The sequence below is a fragment of the Henckelia pumila genome, chromosome 2, assembly GCF_033568475.1.
Source record: "Henckelia pumila isolate YLH828 chromosome 2, ASM3356847v2, whole genome shotgun sequence".
NCBI lineage: Eukaryota > Viridiplantae > Streptophyta > Magnoliopsida > Lamiales > Gesneriaceae > Henckelia > Henckelia pumila.
The window spans coordinates 144916990-144938318 of NC_133121.1; the positions used below are offsets into that span (position 1 = coordinate 144916990).

Here is a 21329-nt window from a genome sequence, read left to right on the forward strand (position 1 = left end):
TCGAATATCTAGACCTCCCTTCCCCATTTCAAGATAGTACCAATATCTGACTGACAATAAAAAATTTGAAGTCGTTATAGTTAGCAATTGACTTCCGAGTAGCTGTTGAAAACCATGTTCATTTTTACTTTGTCTTATTTTGTATTGCCGTCATAGTGGACCAAAAGTTCAAGTCTTTGTTAACTTGATGCAGGATCTGTATCTCATAACTACCACCATTCTTGGTTCTTGAATTTTGAGTCAAATAAACAAAGCAAAAACTGGGAATTTGTAGTATTACAGCTTGTGGCCTGTGGGAATATCCATGACAGTCTTATTGCTTTATTTTCTTCTTCTCTTTTTACTTTCACCCAGGTCTGCCTTTTCTGCAAAAAATGAAGCTGAGGCTCTTGTTACTTGGAAGAGAAGCTTGTCACCGTCTTCTGTTACCAATTCATGGTCCCTTTATAACATCAGCAACCTTTGTAGTAACTGGACAGGGATTACCTGCAATGAAGGGGGCTCCATTTCTGGAGTAAATTTATCGAATGCACATCTTTCCGGCAGAATCGACGGACTCGATTTCGGTTCATTCCCAAATCTCACCAGTTTCAACATCAATGGAAACAACCTTAGTGGGTTTATACCGCCTACAATTGGATATGTATCCAAGATCATTTTCTTGGACCTCAGCAACAATATCTTGGAGGGCATCATTCCACCTGAGATTGGGAACTTGACAGAGATTCGGTACATTAGTTTCTATAATAACAATCTCAACGGGAAAGTTCCATATCAAATTGGCAATTTTCAAAAGGTAAGATACATGGATTTCGGCTCCAATTACTTGAAGACAAGTGACTGGTCTAAAATCCCGGCCCTCCCTTTTTTGACACATCTCAGCTTTTATTACAATGAACTCACCTTGGAATTTCCAAATTTTATAACCAGGTGTCACAACATTACTTTTCTTGATTTGTCTCAAAACCACTTTTCCGGCCGAATTCCCGAATCAGTATACAAAACCTTGGTCAAGCTCGAATATTTAAACCTCACTTCTAATTCATTTCAAGGCCCTCTGTCTGCAAATATTACCAATCTGTCCAACTTGAAAGAAGTTCGTTTAGCAAACAACCTACTCTCTGGCTCAATACATGATTCCATAAGCCTCATATCCAGTCTCCAGATTCTTGATATATCTAGCAACTTATTTCAGGGAAATATACCGTCTTCTTTAGGCCAACTCAAGAATCTTAGACAATTGGATCTCAGGATGAATAACCTCAATTCAACAATTCCTCCTGAGCTCGGCCGATGCACTGACCTTACCCTCTTGGCCTTAGGCTTTAATTCGCTTGCAGGACCTCTGCCTCAGTCATTCTCAAACTTAACCAAATTATCTGAGTTGGGACTATTTGACAACAATCTTTCTGGCGAAATCTCTCCTTTTTTAAGCAATTGGACCAAGCTAACGTCATTGCAGCTTCAAAACAATCGGTTCGAGGGGGTGGTTTCATCTGAAATAAGCCGGCTAACAAATTTAAATTACCTCTTTCTGTATGATAACGCATTTTCAGGCTCCATTCCACTGGAAATCGGGAACCTCCAAAATTTGTTGATGTTAGACCTTTCAGGTAATATGTTCTCAGGTGCAATACCACCATCAATCACAAACCTCACAAAGCTCTCTTTCCTAAGCCTTTATTATAACAATCTCTATGGAACTATTCCACCTGCTATTGGGAATTTAACATCACTCCAAGTTTTTGATGTCAATTCAAACCAATTGAGTGGGCAGTTGCCTGAGTCTGTCTCCAATCTCCATGCTTTGGAGGTTCTTTATTTGTTTGACAATGAGTTTTCGGGCATCATTCCCATGGATTTCGGAAAAAATATTCCCGGATTGACCAATGTTAGCTTTTCTAATAACAACTTCTCAGGACAACTCCCACCAGGATTATGTAGTGGATTTTCTTTGGTTCAGTTCACAGCCAACAACAACAATTTTTTCGGGCCGTTGCCTGACTGTCTGAAAAATTGTTCTAGCCTTCAGAGACTAAGGATTGAATTCAACCATTTTTCCGGAGACATCTCGGAGGCATTTGGAATCCACACGCACCTGCGTTATCTACTATTAGATTCAAATGAATTCACAGGTGAACTTCCCACTACACTAGGAATTATGTGCCATTAACTATTATTTTTGGTGCTACAACATTCACAGGTGAACTTCCATTCTTTTTTTCCCCTAACAAGTAAATTGACAGGGGAGATTCCATCATCCATTTGCGCCACGAGCGTCCTTCAGATTCTCCATCTGTCAAATAATAGATTGGAAGGAACAGTTCCACAGTGCATAGGAAATGGAAGTGCTTTAATATCTCTCAACTTGAATGACAACAATTTGGAAGGAAAATTGCCTCAGTCCTTGGCCAACTGTCTACAGCTTCAGGTTCTTAACCTCGGAAGCAACAAAATGCACGATTTTTTCCCCTCTTGGATGGAAAATCTTTTGGAGCTTCGAGTTCTTGTGTTGAGATCTAACAGGTTCCATGGTATGATGCCTGCTTTGAGGACTAATCTTTCGTATTCTATGTTGCAAGTTTTTGACATTTCGGACAATCAATTCAATGGTGCTTTGCCGAATCAATATTTCAAGAATTTCAAATCCATGATTGATGCAAAGGACACTGGAACTGTCAGCTCAAGGTTACCTACTTATCAGGAGTCAATTACAATAGTTATGAAAGGGAAGGAGCTTCAATATCAGAGAATTCTGAAAACACTTACCACCATTGATCTATCAAACAACATGTTCCATGGAAATATTTCAGATTCAATAGGAATGCTCAACTCGTTAAGAAATTTGAATTTGTCCCATAACATGCTCACAAGTCATATTCCCGCAGATATTGCATATATTTCGGCACTAGAATCGTTGGATTTATCTTCAAATCAACTGGTAGGAGAAATTCCCCAACAATTAACAAGGTTAACATTTCTGTCATGGTTGAATCTGTCAAATAATCATCTTGTTGGGCCGATACTCTCTGGTGGTCAGTTTCTCACATTTGACAACAGCTCATACATAGGAAACTCTGGATTATGTGGATTTTCTTTGACTAAGAAATGCACATATGATGAAGAAAAACCACGGGAACAACAAGGCGATGATGATGATGATTTCAGTATTTTGGATGGATTTAAGTGGCAAGTAATTCTCATGGGATTTGCATTTGGAACATTATTTGGAATCATTGTAGGTAATTTCATTTTCTAATTCTAAATCCAGCACAGAATAAAGTATGGTTGTGTATACATAGTATTATTCCATAGTTTTGAGCTGTTGGTTGAGAAAAGGCGTGGTTGCTTAGTTATGGGGGCATTATGCAACGATTTTCTTGCATGAACAAGTGATATTTCACCCCAAATTAAAAGTAACCATTTCATCTGAATAACACCACCACTATGTCAAAACATTTGTTGCATGCATGGCTTATCACTGATCTAGAATCACCTGGTGGCATTTGATGCAAAGTTATGGTAAACTTAGGTAGTGTTTGCAACCTCTAAAAATAAGTGATTATGGAGATTCTCTTCACAAATAATCACTTATTTTTAGAGGTTTCAAACACTATCTTAATGTGTCAGTTGATTAGAATCGACAAATTGTGACGTAAAAATTATTCATCAGGCATCATCACATACATCAATCCATGGTCTAATAATTTCGACTTTCGACTATTTAATCATTAATAATTGTTATCACTCCATCGGACAAGTACTTTAAAAATGAAAAAAAAAAATTAGATTATGTTTTTACTGTAAAATTTTATGATTTTTTTTTGAAATTTTTTTATTCAAGTATAATTTTTACAAACTAATTGAGATATATCCTTTGATATTTTTAAAATTAAAAAAAAAAACATCTTAATTATTTGTAACTATAAAAATATTTTATAAAAAAATTGTTCAAACAAATATTTATTTAAAATAACTTTTAAAACCTTTCATAAATTTTTTTTTTTTAAAATTTTTAAAAGAATTATGAAGATACTCGGTATTAAGTACATAACATGGACTTAACTATTAGGATCGTACATAAAACTTGTGGTGGTTATCAAGTGACAAATGGAGTTTCGCTGGATTCTTTGAAGTGCATAATATAGTCAAATAGAAGACAGAGATATTGCAAATTTATAAGTAAAAAAATTGCACTTAAGTGACAAATGGAGTGTAGTTAGTTGTTCAAGAATTGGCCTCCTAACAACGTCGTCAATCTTGCGTTTAGTTTACTAGTTCTTCCAATCAACAAGGCTTGTACATAAATGAAGCTAGATTCAAATATCTTTGTTGATTTGATGAATCTACCACCATTCTTGGTTCTTGCTGCAAAATTTGGAAAATGACAGGAGCAAAAATAGCCATGATACCATCCCAAAGATGTTCATTCTCATTGCTTTGTCTTCTTCTTTTTATCTCCTTACTTTCACTCAAATCTGGTTTTTCTGCAAAAACGGAAGCCGAAGCTCTTGTGAAGTGGAAAAGAAGCTTGTCACCATCTTCTGCTACCGATTCGTGGTCTCTCGATAACCTCAGTAACCTTTGCAACTGGACAGGGATTACCTGCAACGACGAGGGCTCTATTTCCGAAATATATTTATCCAATGCAGATCTTTCCGGCAGAATCGACGGATTCAATTTCCATTCATTCCAGAATCTAACCAGCTTCAACATCAGTGGAAACAACTTCAGTGGGGTGATACCGCCGAGTATCGGCTATCTATCCAAGATCACTTTCTTGGACCTAAGCAACAACAACTTGCATGGAATCATTCCACGGGAGGTTGGAAACTTGACAGAGATTCAGTACATTAGTTTCTATCGCAACCATCTCGAGGGAGAAGTTCCATATCAAATTGGAAATCTTCAAAATGTGAGATTCTTGGATTTTGGTTCAAATGACTTGGAGGCAACTGATTGGTATAGAATCTCGAGCCTCCCTCTTTTAACGCACCTCAGCTTAGATCACAACAACCTCAGCTTGGAATTTCCAGATTTTATAACCAGATGTCTCAATCTTACTTTTCTTGATCTGTCACATAACAATTTGACAGGCCGAATTCCCGAATCAGTATTCAAGAATTTAGTAAAACTTGAGTATCTATACCTCACCTCCAATTCATTTCAAGGGCCCCTGTCTGCAAACGTTAGCAATCTATCCATGTTGCGAGATCTTCGATTGGCAGACAACCTGTTCTCTGGCTCTATACCTGATTCCATTGGTCATATACCAAATCTCCAAATTCTTAAACTTTCTCTCAATGCATTCCAAGGAAACATTCCGGCTTCTTTAGGTCAACTAGGAAATCTCGAGCAACTAGATCTTCGGATGAACGAGCTGAATTCCACTATTCCTCCTGAGCTATGCTTGCTCAAAAATCTCAATCATCTTATTCTGTCTGGCAATATATTTTCGGGATCCATCCCGCAGGAGATTGGAAACCTCCAAAATTTGTTTACATTAGACCTTTCAACTAATCTGTTCTCTGGTGCATTGCCAGCAACAATCACAAACCTCACAAATCTCTCTGTTCTAAATCTTTTTCACAACAATTTCAATGGAAATATCCCACCTGCTATTGGAAATCTAACATCACTTCGAGTTTTTAATGCCAGCATTAACAAATTGAGTGGGAAATTACCAAAATCCATCTCTAATCTCAGTAGGTTGGAGACCCTTTCTCTGTTTCATAATGAGCTTTCAGGCATCATTCCAGAGGACCTGGGAAGATATAGCCTTGTATTGGCCAAAGTTAGATTTTCATTTAACTTCTTCTGGGGTCGACTTCCCCCTTACCTGTGCAATGGCTTTGCTCTTACTGATCTTAGAGTGAACAAAAACCAGTTTTTGGGGCCCTTGCCTGATTGCTTGAAAAATTGTTCTCACCTTCATCTAGTAAGGCTTGATGACAACATATTTACGGGCGATATCTCAGAGTCATTCGGAATTCACACACAGCTTAAATTGATCAATATCAGACTAAATAAATTTACTGGCCAACTTAAGCCAAAGTGGGGACAATACAAACAGCTCTCATGCATTCAAATGGGTAGCAACGACATATCTGGAGCGATCCCCACCGAGCTAGGCAATTTGACACAGCTGCATTTTCTACTCTTGGACTCAAATAAACTCACAGGTGAACCTGCCACTTAACTAGGAATAATGGGTCGTTTGATTTCTTTCTTGATGCTTGAACAATGATAGGCTAGTGGTTTAATTCCTTAATCACGAAGACATAAGAAAAGTAACAATTGCTACGGGCACACAGAGAGATTCGTTTTTTCATTTATTTACTTTATTTTATTTTCTACCAAGTTCCATATTTATCCCCTAACCTCCAACTTAACAGGAGAGATTCCGTCATTTCTTTGCGCTATGAGAGCCCTCGAGGTTCTTCATCTGTCAAATAACAGTTTGGAAGGAACAGTTCCACAGTGTTTAGGAAATGGTAGTGCTCTGATATCTCTTAACTTGAACGGCAACCATTTGAAAGGAACACTCCCTCAGTCCTTGGCCAACTGTCGACAGCTTCAGGTTCTTGACCTCGGAAACAATAAAATGCAAGATCGTTTTCCCTCTTGGATGGAAAATCTTTTAGAGCTTCGAGTTCTTGTGTTGAGATCTAATAGGTTTCATGGCACGATGCCCGCGCCAAGGAATCATGTTTCCTATTCTATGATGCAAATCTTTGACATGTCTGACAATCGATTCAATGGCTCTTTCCCTGATCAATATTTCAAGAATTTCAAAGCCATGATTGATGATATGAAAAATGGAACTCAGACAATTACGTCATTGTCTCCTGCTTATGCAGAGTTTGTGACAATCATTGTGAAAGGAAATGAGCTTTATTATAAGAGAATTTTTGAAGCTCTAACTACCATTGATATGTCAAACAACATGTTTCATGGAAATATGTCAGATTCAATTGGAAGACTCAACTCATTACGGTATTTGAACATGTCTCATAACGTCCTCACCGGTCATATTCCTGCAAGTATAGGACATCTACCGGCACTAGAATCATTGGATTTATCTTCAAATCAATTGGTAGGGGAAATTCCCCAGCAGTTAACAATGTTAACGTTTCTATCACACTTGAATCTGTCAGAAAATCATCTTGTCGGGTCGATACCTCAATCTCTGCAGTTTCTTACATTTGACAACAGCTCTTACTTAGGAAACCCGGGATTATGCGGATCGCCTTTGACCGAGAAATGCAAAGCACCAGCAGTTACAATGTTGCCACAACAAGGTGACTATGATTCTAGTATTTTGGATGGATTTAAGTGGCAAGTGATTCTTATGGGATATGGATTTGGTACATTATTTGGAATCATTTTAGGTCATTTCTTTTTTTAACATCAAATCTCCAACTCCAACACCATGATTTACATGAGATTCGCGCTCTAAATTCAGAATAAGTGGTTTTTCACTGCAACCACAAAATGATAAATTACTGAGACATTTTTTTGTTTGTTTGTTGCATACAAATTTTAGTTTTACCTAAACAGTAGTAGTGTAGTACTACTTCATATGTTAATATACACAGTTATGCCCAATAACTGTTAGAGAAAGTGTGCGGAAGAGACGGAGTGAGAGGGAGAACAAACGAATGAATTTGAGTTTGTTAGAGAAAGTGAGCGGAAGAGACGGAGTGAGAGGGAGAAAAAATAAATAAATAAATCACTTGCATGAAATATGAGTCCATGGCATTATTTATCAATGATTGTTTCTCATTCTATCATAGCACACCCATAATTGCAGGGCAGAATTATCAATTTATAATCCTGCCAGGTCAACAAAGTTCAACCTCAATGTTCATTTACAAGTGCGCTTGCCACCCCCCCAACAGAGAAGACTCCTCTTTGAGGCACATTGTATTCTCTGTCTATTTGCTCTTTCTTTTCGAGTTCAATCTCTTATGCATCATCTAGAAAGAATTTGCGCCCTGAGAGGTACACCTACAGCTACTCAATGCAATGCTACCTATATCGTTGAAAACATTACAGTACTCTTGAGAGCTTGTTATCCCGTCTAGAATTTGTTCATATTTTCTTACAATACGATGTGTAGAATATAAAGTATATAAAAACAAAACTAAAGAGAATAGTTAGATTGGGGGAGCACCTAGATCCTCTTCTACCTTGTTATCATTGCATCGCTTCAGCATAAGTAGCTGACCTCTCAAGTGAATAATCTGCAACATGAAAAGGGACAAAAAAAAAACTAGTACTTTTTTTCCAAAAGAAGCCATCCTCTCAGAAGATTTGGCCACGAGGAGTGTAGAAAAAACAAGAGGTGAAATTCACAAAATACCTCTCCTTGAAGTAGTGGAGGAAGGCTATCTGTTGAAACTAAGCCAAATATTTCCTGTGAAACCGTCTCGTCTTTGATACCAGACCATGTTTCAGGGGGTAATGCAAGTAAAAGGGCCGTCAAGACATCATTACTTGCTGGATGCATACCAGAGTAACCACACGAGCCAGAAGGGCAGCTGCTAGCCTCAGTTTGAGATGATGGCACCAGCATATCAACTCCATGCTCTCCATTGCCATTGACCACTGTACCAGACACTACTGTAACAGGCTTGACGCCATTAGTAGCCCTGTAACATCTTACACACGTTTCCCGACAGCAAAACCTATTTGACGAACCAGATATCCCAGCAAATATTCCAGCCCCTTGGCAGCAAACAGTAGCAGCAATATTTGGCAAACTATCCCACGGATCTGAAGTTTGGTTAAACTGGCAGACAAGTTTTTCTGTAGATAAAAGATCCGTCACCATCTTATAAAGGCCAGTTTCTTGCACTTGTTTCAACACCTCTCCCTGAAAAAAAAATTGTATGGGTAGTAGAAAATTAAAACACCATACATACATTAAATACTGAGCACAACTCTCTGTGAGCAAAGGGTTCCTTTGGTTTCACCTTGATAGCAAGCCTTCCTTTTTCCTCTTGACTTAAACCTTGATCACCATCCTCTCTTCTGCGAACCTCAGCAACCCACTTAATAAACTCAGAAAAATTTGAAGGGAGAGACGTGACAACTGTGGAGAGAACATTCTTGACATCCTTCTCAGTATTTGCACTTAACAGCATTGGAACATCATCCATCAAATATTTTGCAGTCCTGGTCCAACTCTCATCCTTGCAGCTCTGCAAGGCAGTTATCCAACTGTAAACACAATCGGGAAGCTAAAGGAACCAAGGTAGGATGTGACCAAACAATATAGACTATTAAAGTCCTATAAGTGAAAACATTCATTTTTCACCCACAGCAATAGTAGATTGGAGCAACAACTATGTGAAACTTGATGTGTCGGTGGATTAAAATTGACAAAAATATTGACGCAAAAATTATTCATCAGGCATCATCACATCAATTCATGTTTGGTCAGTTTGAAACCCATGAAGCAAACACACCAAGCAACCAATGGTGCAACCACAAATGAATTAGTTAACCGGAGATTTGCAGAGTTCTTTTTATCCAAATCATTTCACCCATGTGACTACCTTTTCTGAAATACAAAAGAAAATAAATAATCATAATTCTGCTTATGAGGGTTGTTAGTAATAGCGTTATTTGGATCATACCAGGGTATACAGCAAAGCCGGTTCTCTCTGATGCCTCGACACGAGCATGAACCTGAAACCATATGCCAAGTCAATGGGGACATGCAGAGAGACAAAGGCATCTAATCAAATACGTAAGTGAGTGCATGCCAAACTGCAACCTATTGCCAATTGTCTGAAAGCCGAAGGCTTCCAGCAGATACATTAACTGCTTTCATATATGGCTTCATGGGAGGTTAAGTTTGCCAGCTTTAGTTTCTATGCAGCCATCCATCACTAAGGTGGCGAATGATATCAATAAATGACCAAAAACACGAGATGAAATTTTTCTAGAGGTAACTGTATATAGTCCATAACAAAATGCTCAACGAAATGCAAGTAGACATACCCACGTTGTTGTCCAGTTGTTTCGTCAATAGTATTCATGGCATCCCAAAGAAGCTTAAGTGGGACCCAGTGAGGAGGATATTTAAACCGCGCAACATCTAGAATCAAGGCCATATCGCGTTCAGCATGATATCCCCCAATTGGTGAAAAATGACCTGTCCCAGTCTACAAAAACTCTCATTCAGATTACAATGATATGAAGCTTGAAACCAGCAAGAAAAAAACATTATAATTTATAACAGAACCTAACTGAACTAAGAGGAATTCACTGAACTCATAACCAACACAACAGTTACCCAAAAATCTGACAAAGCCTGTCTATAACACAGGGAAACTAAATTTTCCCAAGCATACAGTCTTGAAAACATCATTATATATGCCCAAAAATAAACTTCCACCAAATGTAGCAGTACGGAAGCGGCAGCAACAAATATGGTAATTGTAACAAAATGAATGAGACTCAAATTCAGATTGCAGGAGCCAACTCAAGAGGAAAAGGCCAAAATGAAGAAATCGAAAAATTAAACATGAAAGTCTTAGCAAAAACTACGGCTTTATATGGATTATTATGATTAAATAAAAAGATCGAACAAGAAAATATCCACCTGGTTAAATGTTTCTCTGTTATAAGATGAAATCAGATGGCAATCATCTGAACTTGAACACTCCATCACATACTTCCGAAATTCATCAAAAGTGCTCTGATTTGTGCGAAAAGCTTTGACGTCAGCTCCAGCACAATGGGCCAAGCAAACAACCTTCCCAAATGGAATACCTTTGTCCTTGACCTTTTCTAGAGGCTCGCAGCAATCCAACATCGATTCATCGAACCATCTCCAAGGCCCTGTGATTAAATCTCAACAGGCTTGTGATACAAAACTTTATTTCAGGGAGGAGAAGTTAATTTCACATTATTAGAATAGTTTACGAAAGGAGAATGATAAAACAGAGTTAAAACAATTTTATAATGTTCCCAGCAATTACAGAACTCTTCTGTATGCAAAATGTGCCAATCTCTCTAATTTGTCCCCCAAATTCTCCCAGGAGAAGTGAAATTTTCAACCGCGACAAGGGTGTTCGGTGTGTGCATCTTTCAAGTAACAAAGTAATAATTTAAGAAAACTGCACGTAAATGGAAGCAAGAAACAGAGAAAAGAAGTGTTTCCAAAGATTAAGACATTTCCAACACCACAAAGGTTATTTAAATAGAAGGGTAAAGGTTGCACTTTGATCCAAATAGGCTAATAGCAATCGTTTTCCAATCTATGGCATTCTTTCCTAAAACCCATGTCAAACACCTCGTATTATATACATCCGCTATTCCGCTAGTGTTTCAACTGTCAAAAACCTTGAGACACTAAACCACCATCTTAAAAGCCCACATCAGTATGTAGCTAAGACAATAGATAAGATCATGTACCTCCCAATCTTTTCAAGGTCATTAAATTTGAAAGTGGGCATATTGGTTAAAAAAAACCGAAGTATATAACCATGAAATGAAAGAACTTTGCAGGATGCTAATTTAAGTAAGTTTGACATAGTGAAACATGATGATTGAATTAGCATGAAACCTGCCCACCGTCTTATATGAGTTACCTTTCCATCTTCTACCTGGATCAATAGCAAGGGCATTCAAGACCATTGAAAGGCTAGCCAAACCACAATAGGCAGGTTCAGATTGCGTCTGAAAATAAGAAATCAGCTTGAAAAATCCTTCCATAGTACCATTGTGAATGGCCTCTGTGAAGAGTTTCTGCAGTGCAGGCCATGAAAAAGATCCATCACTAGAAATGTGGAATATAGAAGACCATTTGTAGGCATCATCATACATACATGCTTATGTCTTAGAAACGCAACCATGGAGTCTGGAGATAATTCCCAGAACTTCCACCTCAGTTAATAGATAATATGTTAAATAATTCCAGATTTTGTCCAGAAAATGTTGAGCGAAACCTTTAAAACTACACAACTCTAAAAAATATTAATTTTACAAGCTAAAAGATAATATCATAACATGTTAAATCGAATCCATCACTGCCCAATATGTGATCATGTCATTCTAAATAAACTGAGTGTCCCTAGCTTTGATCACAAACTGCTGACACATTGTCATAGTATGATTATCATCAACAGCCCTAGATTCCTAAAAATTCAAGTTTTAAACATCAATTTCTCCACTTTACATAATCCGTTCCCATCCCATACTCATAACCTACAGATTAATTCATCAAACTTATTCCCAGAAATCTATCAGCCTCTCAAATGGAATCTCAATCCTTGCACTGAAAACTGAATTTTTCTTTCCCTAATCTTTTGTCGCTCCCAGTACAGATTTCCGGAAAAAAAAAAAAAACAAATTCTTGGCTACTACATATGTAATTACATCTTAATCTTCCTCACACTGTACGCATAATTTCAAATCACGTAGCATTTAATGTCTAATCAATAAAGCCCTGATTTATACAATAACAACAAAAAATTGAAAAGCAAAGACAAGACGTGGCATCATTTCACTTTTTCCCCAATAAATAGAGAGTAAAAAAAACCCAATCGTATTAACAAAAAAAACCACCACAGAAATACCTTGCCTTCAAAAGAAGCAAAATCAATGGCAGGAGGAGAAGGGAGTACACGCCTGTACAAGCCTGCCATCGCCATTTTTCTTCAAGCTCGGACTAGGGTTCTGCAAGTAACTGTCCCTGGATCTTTTTTTTTTAGCTTTTCTTTTTTGGGGTGGCAGAATAATATATACCCAATAATATCTTCCAAAACCCGCGTAAACAAACCGTTTTCAAAAAAGGCAGCTGAAATGAACTTTCCTTCAATAGTAACCTTTTACAACTACTCATTTAGTTAGTGATAAGTGATTTATTATTTTATACTAGCAATTATGAACACGCGATGTATGTGTTATCATATAGTATACAAATATCAATATCAAAATATAAATGAATGTAATTTAGATGAGTTATTTTGAATTTATAATATACATAGAAAAAGTTAGCTTAGAATAAAATGAGGTAAGAATAATTTTAAAAATGATAATAAGATTTATTATATAAAATGATGAGAAATGGGAGATGATTGGAAAAAAGGTTGAGAAATTGCAAGCGATTTCAAATTCAACGTGGATTTGTGGATTAAGATAAGAAGTGGATTAGTGAGATGTAGACTGAGAAGTTGGAGGTTAATAAACCAATTGAAAAGTGATAAATCAAATAGTAGAGAAATGACAAAAAAGGAAATAATAAAGTTGGTGTTCTCAAAAACAGTTTTTATAAGCCCCTAAACTATTATAAAATAGTAGAGATATATTAACTATTTGATTTTTTTTACAAGATGAAATAAAATAATTAACCGAATTCTTAGTTATTTTTGATAGATTTATATGTCATTTTAACATGAGTAACACTCATGTGAGATGGATCAACCCTACTCATATATTTAATAATAAGTAATACTTTTTTTTGCATAAAATGTAATATTTTTAATGGATAACTCATATAAGAGACTCGTCTCAAAAAAATGACTCTTGAAACTGTCTCATAGGAGTTTTTGTTGTTTTTATCTTTTAACATTGTATCGATATCATACAACGAAAAAACAAAAACAAAGATAGTTGATTAAAATTTGAAATATTTTAACAGTATGCACATATATAACTAAAATTATAGTTTCAGTCGGAAAAATATATTGTGCATAGACATTAGTATTACACAAATTTTGTCACTTACAAAAATAATTATAGACGTCATACATTTAATTTTGGGCATCTATTATCCTAAGTCCTAAGCCACCACCCAAAAAGGAATCTCATTCATTGTCATGAATCATGATAGTGAGTGCTTCGTCAACACCATTTGAGGAACAAGATGAGATATATTGTAATAATTTTTTTGCATTATAAATGGCATTTTCTTTTTGGAATGTATAAATGGCATTTTCATAATAAAATAAAGAAGTGTAAATTGGTTTTAAATCCTTAAACTTATGTGTTCAGTTTCTGTCAGAAAAATATATATCTTTACACTCTCTGATCCAAAAAAATAAAATTTATGCGCTCTCTGGCTCACATGTTTTTTCTCGGATAAAAATCGGTATAAAACATTTAAAATATGGTACGAATACATGATATTTGAGTATCAACTATTTCAAATATGATACTAATTAATGATTTTTGAGTACTCAAACATGTAAGTAAGTATTGATATTAGTGCACATTTTAATTCTTTGGACAAAAATCGGTACAAAACATTGAAAATATGGTTATAATATATGATATTGGAGTACCAAATATGTTACATCTTTTACAAATATATGATTTTGAGTACTTAAACATATGTTGCAAGTTCTCATATTAGTAAATATAGATTTTATACTCAAAATCTTATCTTTTGTACCAGATAAACCAATTAGTGCTCAAATATCATATAATAGTACATATTTTCAATGTTTTGTACTAAGTTCACTCGTGAAAAGACATGTGGAGCCAAAAAATGCATAAACATATTTTTGTAGATTAGGGAATGTAAACAATTTTTTTTTTTGACATGGACGGAACTCAAACTTTAATTTAAGTTTAGGGATTTAAAGTCAATTTACCCATAAAGAATCATTATTAATGTTTTTTTAGGTATCATTATTAATGTTTCTAGCATATTTATCTTGTTTTTTAGGCTCAGTTTGGTACGGGTGATGAGATAAATAATATATAAATAAGTAATGTAATGTAATAAAAAATAAATAAAAAAGGATAGTGGATATTTGATTTGATTGATATATTATAGTTTATTTGATTTGATTGATTAAGTTTTATATAAAAATGGTAAATTATCATATTATCTTTTTAATAATAATAAAAAAATATAAATAATATTATTTATAAGGGGTAATATAGTAATTTCAATTCAATGATTTGATTGATGTAAGATAAATAATTAATGATTTGATTGATGTAAAATTATAATTAATAGATGGATAAATAATATGATGAGAAGAACGTGTGATTAGATAGGATAATTTTATACATAGATTATTAATAACGGTACCAAACGGAGCTTTAACGTGCTATTTAATTTGTTTATATATTCAATTTAAATCAATCGAACAAAATATTCAAATTAATTAAATTGTAAAGGTGGATAATTTTTTTTTATCGAATTCGTTCTCCCGTATCACCAAAAACCTCGTATATTAAACATGGAACTTTGGATACCAATTTGTAGATGTGATAAATATACTATGAACAATCTACTGATCGATATAAATTTCAAGGGAACTTGGATATTGATATGTTATGCAGCGATGACCAATTTATTTCAATATCTGTCACAGAAAATGAGGCATTTCTTTGCCAAAAATGCCATATTCATGGCAATAATAACATTAGAAACGACAGTAGTACTACATATTCTACTACGTATTCTGAATTCTATTCCATCGCACACCTATGGAAGCAGATCCTCTCGATGATAGCAGAATTTGAACAAACAGAGAGTTCATAGTTGGTTTATAGAGAGACCATCAATCTGAAAAAAAAAATAAATTTCTTGAATGTGAACATGTTGCTAGCTACCTAGGCCAAAAAAACTTCAGTTCGAGACGAGCAAAATCAAGGGAAATCCCCCAGAAACATCAATGCCCACTAGACTTTAATCTACTCTCATCCTCTTCTTCTTGTATACTCGGAATAGGACTCGGTCCAAAGCTGGTGTTTCCTAACGTGGAGCCAGCAGCATCAGGTCCATTGGAGTTGGAGCCTTTGGATCTTGATTTGGATGATCCACCGCTGCTGACAGACTCCTTGGACTTCTTTCTACGCGATTTCTTGGGGATGTCGGGGAGGTCTCGTGAGGGCGAACTGGTTCCTTGGCTCGATTCTTGTAGCTGGCGAGTGGACTTGACGCTGCCACCTTCTGATGAATCCTTGGAATGATTCCTTCTTGAATGTCTTGATTTGGTTGATGAGTCTTTCTTTCTCGGGGAGTCGGTTGTGTTGTTGTCTGCTGAGGCATGGCGCCTGGAAGATTTTGGTAACTCAGGGAGATCCTTGCGTGGAGAATTTGCTGATTTGATGCCTCTCCCTGAATCTACAATTCACCATATTTTATGCAAACAAAATATCAGTTGTTATATATATGGTTTTATAATTTCTTTTGAGCAAATCAATATGAAAAGAATTTGAACCTGCTGAAACCCATTTGATTTCAGGGTTATCTGCAAGTTCTTCTGGAGGAGGGCCCAACGGCGCGGACTGGAATCCTGTTTGAGATGAAAAATCTTTCATCTGCACCAATTTCGCGGTAAACGACCCAATTTAGTTAGCATATGAAAAGACTGGCTGCAACATTTTCTCAAGGCATCAAAATGCTTGCTTTTGATCAAAAAAAGGAGATGAATACCCAGCTTGGTGAATCAATGGATGGTCCATCCCATCCTATGTGAGCTACATGCTTTACATCTGTGGGTAAGCCAATCTGCATTTCTGGCTCTTTTTCATCCTCTGCATAAAAAAAAAGGTTCTCCTTTTTGTTAACATCTATTTCATAACAGTATATCTGTCGTCCCTGCAAAAGTATGGTATTCAACGGGTTCGTCTATACTGCACCGGGTGCAATCACTACCATTAAATTCCAACTCTTGAGTTGGAAAAAAAAAAAGGTTCATTCGGTGTGGTCGCCATACATGGTTTGCATCGCGAATTAGATGCAAAGAAACAAACACTAGTGTAACACATTGTACAAGGAAAAAGATAAAACGCTCACCGAATATCTGGGAAATGTATCTTAGGCCTTTCAAAAGGCCCTTCACCTTAGTCGACATCTTTATATCTTCTTCTTCTCTGCAATTCAAGGGAACATGCATGGACTAAGTGGAGAAAACCAACCCTTTACAAGGAAAGACAGTGACTTTATATCTCATATACTTGAAATCGATCCATGCGACCGAAACAACATGGATTCTTGAGGTTCAAGATGGAGGGTTATCGGAGATAATATTGATATGTATCTGATTTCCTTGGGGGTGGTTGACTCTGTTTTGCGAAAACGTAAAGATGTTCAAAACAGAAAGACTCAACAATCCAAAAGCAAATGCTGTCAAACCGAAACCTTTCATCTATTCAATGGCAATGAAATCTTTGGTCCACATTGCCCGTTAAGACAGACAGAGCATGCCCACCATAGAAACTTTTGGTTGGAATTAATGTATTCCAAGAAAACTGTAAATTCATGCTAAATTTAGAACAGCTGTAACGAAGACTTGGGGTTCCTGGGATGGCGGGTAATCTGCCACTTTTTTATTTTTCCATTGTTGAAACCGTAAGTATAGCTTCACTTGAATTTCATGATCATTTTACTTAGTGGTACAATTTTGGATTTTTTCACTGTACACCGTGCATCTCACAACTAATTACAACAAAAAATTTAGTATTTAACATAATAATAAGTATACCTTTATTTGAAGATTGAGATCAAATTTACCCGCAAAAACACAATCTGAATTTATACGATGAAGACTTTGTAAAATTTGATGTGTCTTGTGTGGATTTTGTTGGAGATGAGCATGCAATATAGTGTACAAAGTTTTTTTTTTTTTTTTTTTCTGGTGCTCTTCTTCTATATATTGCATGCTCATCTCCAATAAAATTTGATGTGTCTGACTGTTTTTTTATGGTCATGAACAAATTTCAAGTGGCATGACTTCAAATTGTTTTTTATTTATGGTCATGAACAAATTTCAAGTGGCATGACTTCAAATTGTTTTTTATATCACGCAACCTTTTAGGGCGTGACTACATTTTTATCACACCAATTTAGAACCCAATTTTAGAGTGCATTAATGTCTTTTTTGATCGAAGCATAACGTTTTCTTTATCTTTGAATTCATTTCTTCCACGAAAGGACTCTTTAAGAAGCCTTCCACTACTAAGTGCCAAAATTTTTGGAACCCAAATGGTGTACAACGAAAAATTCGTTAATGACCGATGATCCAACTGTATACATAATTTTAAATTTGGATTTGGGTAGAACTTATCTTGTGTATAACAAGTCTCCCCCAACATCATTGTTTTTGGCTAAAATCTAGCATTTTCCATGATGTCCTGTATGTATATCAGCAATCCATTGCTAAGACTTGACGAATTGTGCACTATTCCAGGCTTCCGGTGTAAAAACAAAATCGTCCCATGGCTCGATTCGCATACTTCGATTGTGGAAAAGGAGATTTAGACTCGAGTGTTGTTATGTTGTCATGAACTTGAACACAGGCTTGAAGAAAATTCCAATCTCATGAAGTTCGAAAAAACTTAGTATAACTATGATTAAAGAAAACAAAAACTTGGTATAACTTGATAGATGCCGAAGAAGACCCGTGTGTACTGTCAATAATCATGTCAAAGCACACTTTTGAACACAAGATACTTATTGAATCAGATGTTACATGCTGGGCGGTGCACCACCAAAAATATAAATATAACCGGATTAAATTATTGAAAGGGAGTATTCGGGTCTCCCATTAATCTTTTTAAGATGCCTTGAGATCATCCATCCCGACGCTAGCCTGCCAAAAGGGGAGGATATACATTATTTCAACCACAAGTATCGCTGACCAAAGGCTTTTTACTAATGGATCTTTCTTAGTCAGAGCTCTTACCAAGAACTTGTGGTTCTCTTCAAGAAGTGGAGAGAAAGTAGTGCAAAATTTTTCGATATCACCATTTATGTCACCAGAGCCACCTACGACATCCAAGAATTTTTTCCTATCAGGAGCGAGCTTCATGGCAATCTGTGTGGTTTTAATTCAGAATGCGTGTTAGAAGGGCTAATTCGAAACTTAGACGAAGGCAAATCCTATTAGCAATACTACCTAATTTATCATGATGGCCAAATTTTTGTTTATATCTTTGTTAAAACGTCCATAAACAACCAATTGTAGGTGACAAATAATCCCAACGAAAAGCATCAGGAAAGACTGATTTGAATGTACATACCGTAAAGCTTGAACTGGCCAGCCATCCATGCCACTTTTTCAGGGTTTTGGTGTAGGAATCAGAACAAGCTAGAGACATGGCCCAATCTTGATGCTCCAGTAAATTCCGAAACAATTCCACCAAGAAATCCATGGCCCTGATAATATAGAACAATTTAGATCTGCTCTCAAATAACACAGGTGCTCATGGTGAGAATTTAGCTCTTTGCAGGTGTTAGAATACGTGCCTCAATGGATTTAAACACCAGATAGGAGGAACAAAAAGCTAATTGCAGAGCAAATAGAAAGAGATGGTACCTGGTCAACCACAACAGACCATTGGTGCAACTGGATGAGCCTTTAGCAGTCTTAGCGTCAACTTCTTCCTGTATCATGCTATACAGGTGATTATATTTTGTTGGGTTGGATGTATACTTGTCCTCTAGCCTCTGCAGTAATGGGAAAACGTGAATGCCAAATGATAAGTGATACACACAAAAAGATCTTTGAGAATAAAGCAAATCGACCAATAGAAAGATTATCATGTCCTCAATTAGTATATATTAACTATGGAGGGAAAATCTCTCACAGTTATATTGCCTCCAACATCAGATTTGACAAGTGCCATGGCAGCTCCAAACTTTTCTGAGCAAATAAACATGAATCAAGATTCAAAACCAAAATTTTAAATGCTGCTGGGTGTTCCAGAAGACACTTTGCAAGATAATTCTTCACAATGGTTGAATGAGGTAAGAATTATCCTACAAAATGATTTGAAGACAATATATTTGCATAATCTAACAACGCAAAATGTGCAAAAGAACTGCCCCAAGAGTCGACATAGTTTACCTATGACAGGTATAATTAGCTTGCAAACATCCAAGAATTGCTTTGTCAGCATTACTCCTTCCTCTGTCTTCACGTGCTTCATTCCTTCCAATGCAGGTGAGAACACCGTGCCTTCCATCTCTCTTGCTTAAATGCACTAGTGAATATCACACATTTTAGAAAGATGAATACATAAAATGTGCAGAAGGGGGGTAAACAAAATAGATCCAGATGTCCGTGAAAATGGAAAGGACCTAAATATACCATTTCTAAATAATACCATAAAAAGCAAACTACGAAACACAGCGAATACATAAAATGTGCAGAAGGGGGGTAAACAAAATAGATCCAGATGTCCGTGAAAATGGAAAGGACCTAAATATACCATTTCTAAATAATACCATAAAAAGCAAACTACGAAACACAGCTTGCAAGGCAATACTTCAGAGAAAAATACATCATAAATCAACCCACAGCTTGCAAGGCAATACTTCAGATAAAAATACACCATAAATCAACCCTCTGCATCAGGAGTAGTCCCTCTTTAACATTATTCTGTCCTTAGTATGCACTCATAATGACAAGGTACCCTAGCACACATTCAGATCAAACCAGCCTAACGGACCATCTAAAACTATTGTCGCAGTCATCCAAAATCAGCCATTAGATTGTTGAATCCTTTATTGAAAAACTCAAAAAACTTTTTCTATTGTTTTGTCTAAATGAAAATTCGAGAAAATCCTAGCGCGAACCCATAAAAGAAAACACCTTTACTGATTAAAAATATAAAATATTAATACAAAATTGTAGCAGATAAATCATCAAAAGGTGGCAAAAGATAAAATCTTGCACTATGCAACCAAGAAAAAAGTAGTCAGAGCAAAAGCTAGTGATGCTTGCAGCCCGGAAGAGGGTGTGCAAGAGAAGACGAATACTCTTTTATTTAGTTCCCCTCCCTTGCAGCCTCTCGTTTTCCATGGATAGTTTCTATTTATCGTTGAATTATCTCCAGAACCATCAGGCCAGAGGCAATTCGGACAAGCCACGCTCATCTTTCTGCAGCCAGAGATAACCCAAAAGAAATAGAAACCGTGGAAAATGTGGGCATTCAACAAGGGGAACCAGCAGTTTTGTCTCATTTTTCCTGAAAAGTAAACTCAAATAGAAACTTTCAAAATCGTTCAGCCATCACACAGAAATCTGAAACGCAGTTAAGCATCAAGAAAAAACTTTAACCACCATTCAATCACAAACCCAAACAAGGGGGAAAAAACAAAAATAGAATCAGATTGGCAATCACATCAGCAAACTTCACAATTGAATTGATCAACAAAAAGCTTTACGGGATAGAGATCTGAACTTACCTGAAGGTTTTAGCTTTCAAATTTCAATAGTGGAAGGCAGAAAAAAGCCAGACTAGACAGGTCTGGGAAAGTTTTTGTTTCATTTATTTTTCTTATATTTATATTTAATTTAAATTTAATATTTCTGTTTGCCTTCATGTGAACAGAAAGAGAAATGAAT

The 21329-nt window shown here is 36.2% G+C and overlaps 5 protein-coding genes across 7 annotated transcripts; 2 read left to right on the top strand and 3 right to left on the bottom strand.

Moving 5' to 3' along the window:
- Window positions 1-233: 233 nt before the first annotated feature.
- On the top strand, window positions 234-3346 carry LOC140882798 (uncharacterized). The gene is made up of 2 exons (XM_073289001.1): window positions 234-2135; window positions 2247-3346. Exons 1-2 carry the CDS (start codon window positions 305-307, stop codon window positions 3257-3259), a joined length of 2844 nt encoding a protein of 947 aa, XP_073145102.1. The 5' UTR covers window positions 234-304; the 3' UTR covers window positions 3260-3346.
- Window positions 3347-4287: 941 nt separating this feature from the next.
- Window positions 4288-7408, top strand: LOC140878613 (uncharacterized). Its single transcript, XM_073282232.1, has 2 exons — window positions 4288-6182; window positions 6396-7408. The coding sequence occupies exons 1-2, from the start codon at window positions 4385-4387 to the stop codon at window positions 7406-7408; spliced, it is 2811 nt and encodes a 936-aa protein (XP_073138333.1). The 5' UTR covers window positions 4288-4384.
- Window positions 7409-7738: 330 nt separating this feature from the next.
- LOC140881509 (glutathione gamma-glutamylcysteinyltransferase 1) lies at window positions 7739-12743 on the bottom strand. 3 transcript variants are annotated; one of them, XM_073286879.1, is made up of 9 exons: window positions 12594-12743; window positions 11607-11763; window positions 10616-10854; window positions 10012-10175; window positions 9645-9696; window positions 8979-9206; window positions 8366-8878; window positions 8177-8246; window positions 7739-8035 (listed from the first exon to the last, which is right to left on the bottom strand). In XM_073286879.1, the coding sequence occupies exons 1-9, from the start codon at window positions 12666-12668 to the stop codon at window positions 7980-7982; spliced, it is 1554 nt and encodes a 517-aa protein (XP_073142980.1). In that variant the 5' UTR covers window positions 12669-12743; the 3' UTR covers window positions 7739-7979. The 3 variants fall into 3 exon arrangements, with proteins under 3 accessions (XP_073142980.1, XP_073142982.1, XP_073142981.1); XM_073286881.1 differs by having other exon boundaries at window positions 12599-12734; XM_073286880.1 differs by having other exon boundaries at window positions 7739-8246.
- A 2559-nt stretch (window positions 12744-15302) lies between these two features.
- Window positions 15303-17096, bottom strand: LOC140884725 (CRIB domain-containing protein RIC6-like). The gene is made up of 4 exons (XM_073291571.1): window positions 16775-17096; window positions 16412-16512; window positions 16197-16296; window positions 15303-16099 (listed from the first exon to the last, which is right to left on the bottom strand). Exons 1-4 carry the CDS (start codon window positions 16872-16874, stop codon window positions 15645-15647), a joined length of 756 nt encoding a protein of 251 aa, XP_073147672.1. The 5' UTR covers window positions 16875-17096; the 3' UTR covers window positions 15303-15644.
- Window positions 17097-18278: 1182 nt separating this feature from the next.
- On the bottom strand, window positions 18279-21308 carry LOC140883330 (glycolipid transfer protein 1). The gene is made up of 7 exons (XM_073289758.1): window positions 21170-21308; window positions 19827-19962; window positions 19567-19622; window positions 19296-19426; window positions 19000-19135; window positions 18663-18794; window positions 18279-18569 (listed from the first exon to the last, which is right to left on the bottom strand). The coding sequence occupies exons 2-7, from the start codon at window positions 19942-19944 to the stop codon at window positions 18534-18536; spliced, it is 609 nt and encodes a 202-aa protein (XP_073145859.1). The 5' UTR covers window positions 19945-19962; window positions 21170-21308; the 3' UTR covers window positions 18279-18533.
- Window positions 21309-21329: the final 21 nt, after the last annotated feature.

What these genes read in the sequence shown, in the direction of transcription:
- LOC140882798 (XM_073289001.1), top strand. Translation starts at nt 305, where the DNA reads ATGACAGTCTTATTGCTTTATTTTCTTCTTCTCTTTTTACTTTCACCC. An exon ending in AGATTCAAATGAATTCACAG is followed by an intron (nt 2,136 to 2,246) that starts GTGAACTTCCCA and finishes GTAAATTGACAG; the next exon opens with GGGAGATTCCATCATCCATT.
- LOC140878613 (XM_073282232.1), top strand. Translation starts at nt 4,385, where the DNA reads ATGACAGGAGCAAAAATAGCCATGATACCATCCCAAAGATGTTCATTC. An exon ending in GGACTCAAATAAACTCACAG is followed by an intron (nt 6,183 to 6,395) that starts GTGAACCTGCCA and finishes CCAACTTAACAG; the next exon opens with GAGAGATTCCGTCATTTCTT.
- LOC140881509 (XM_073286879.1), bottom strand. Translation starts at nt 12,668, where the DNA reads ATGGCGATGGCAGGCTTGTACAGGCGTGTACTCCCTTCTCCTCCTGCC. An exon ending in TTGCTTCTTTTGAAGGCAAG is followed by an intron (nt 11,764 to 12,593) that starts GTATTTCTGTGG and finishes CCTGCACTGCAG; the next exon opens with AAACTCTTCACAGAGGCCAT. An exon ending in ACAGAGAAACATTTAACCAG is followed by an intron (nt 10,176 to 10,615) that starts GTGGATATTTTC and finishes GAGTTTTTGTAG; the next exon opens with ACTGGGACAGGTCATTTTTC.
- LOC140884725 (XM_073291571.1), bottom strand. Translation starts at nt 16,874, where the DNA reads ATGCATGTTCCCTTGAATTGCAGAGAAGAAGAAGATATAAAGATGTCG. An exon ending in ATACATTTCCCAGATATTCG is followed by an intron (nt 16,513 to 16,774) that starts GTGAGCGTTTTA and finishes TTTTTTATGCAG; the next exon opens with AGGATGAAAAAGAGCCAGAA. An exon ending in AATCAAATGGGTTTCAGCAG is followed by an intron (nt 16,100 to 16,196) that starts GTTCAAATTCTT and finishes GGTGAATTGTAG; the next exon opens with ATTCAGGGAGAGGCATCAAA.
- LOC140883330 (XM_073289758.1), bottom strand. Translation starts at nt 19,944, where the DNA reads ATGGAAGGCACGGTGTTCTCACCTGCATTGGAAGGAATGAAGCACGTG. An exon ending in ATGTTGGAGGCAATATAACT is followed by an intron (nt 19,427 to 19,566) that starts GTGAGAGATTTT and finishes CCATTACTGCAG; the next exon opens with AGGCTAGAGGACAAGTATAC. An exon ending in GGTCTGTTGTGGTTGACCAG is followed by an intron (nt 19,136 to 19,295) that starts GTACCATCTCTT and finishes CTATATTATCAG; the next exon opens with GGCCATGGATTTCTTGGTGG.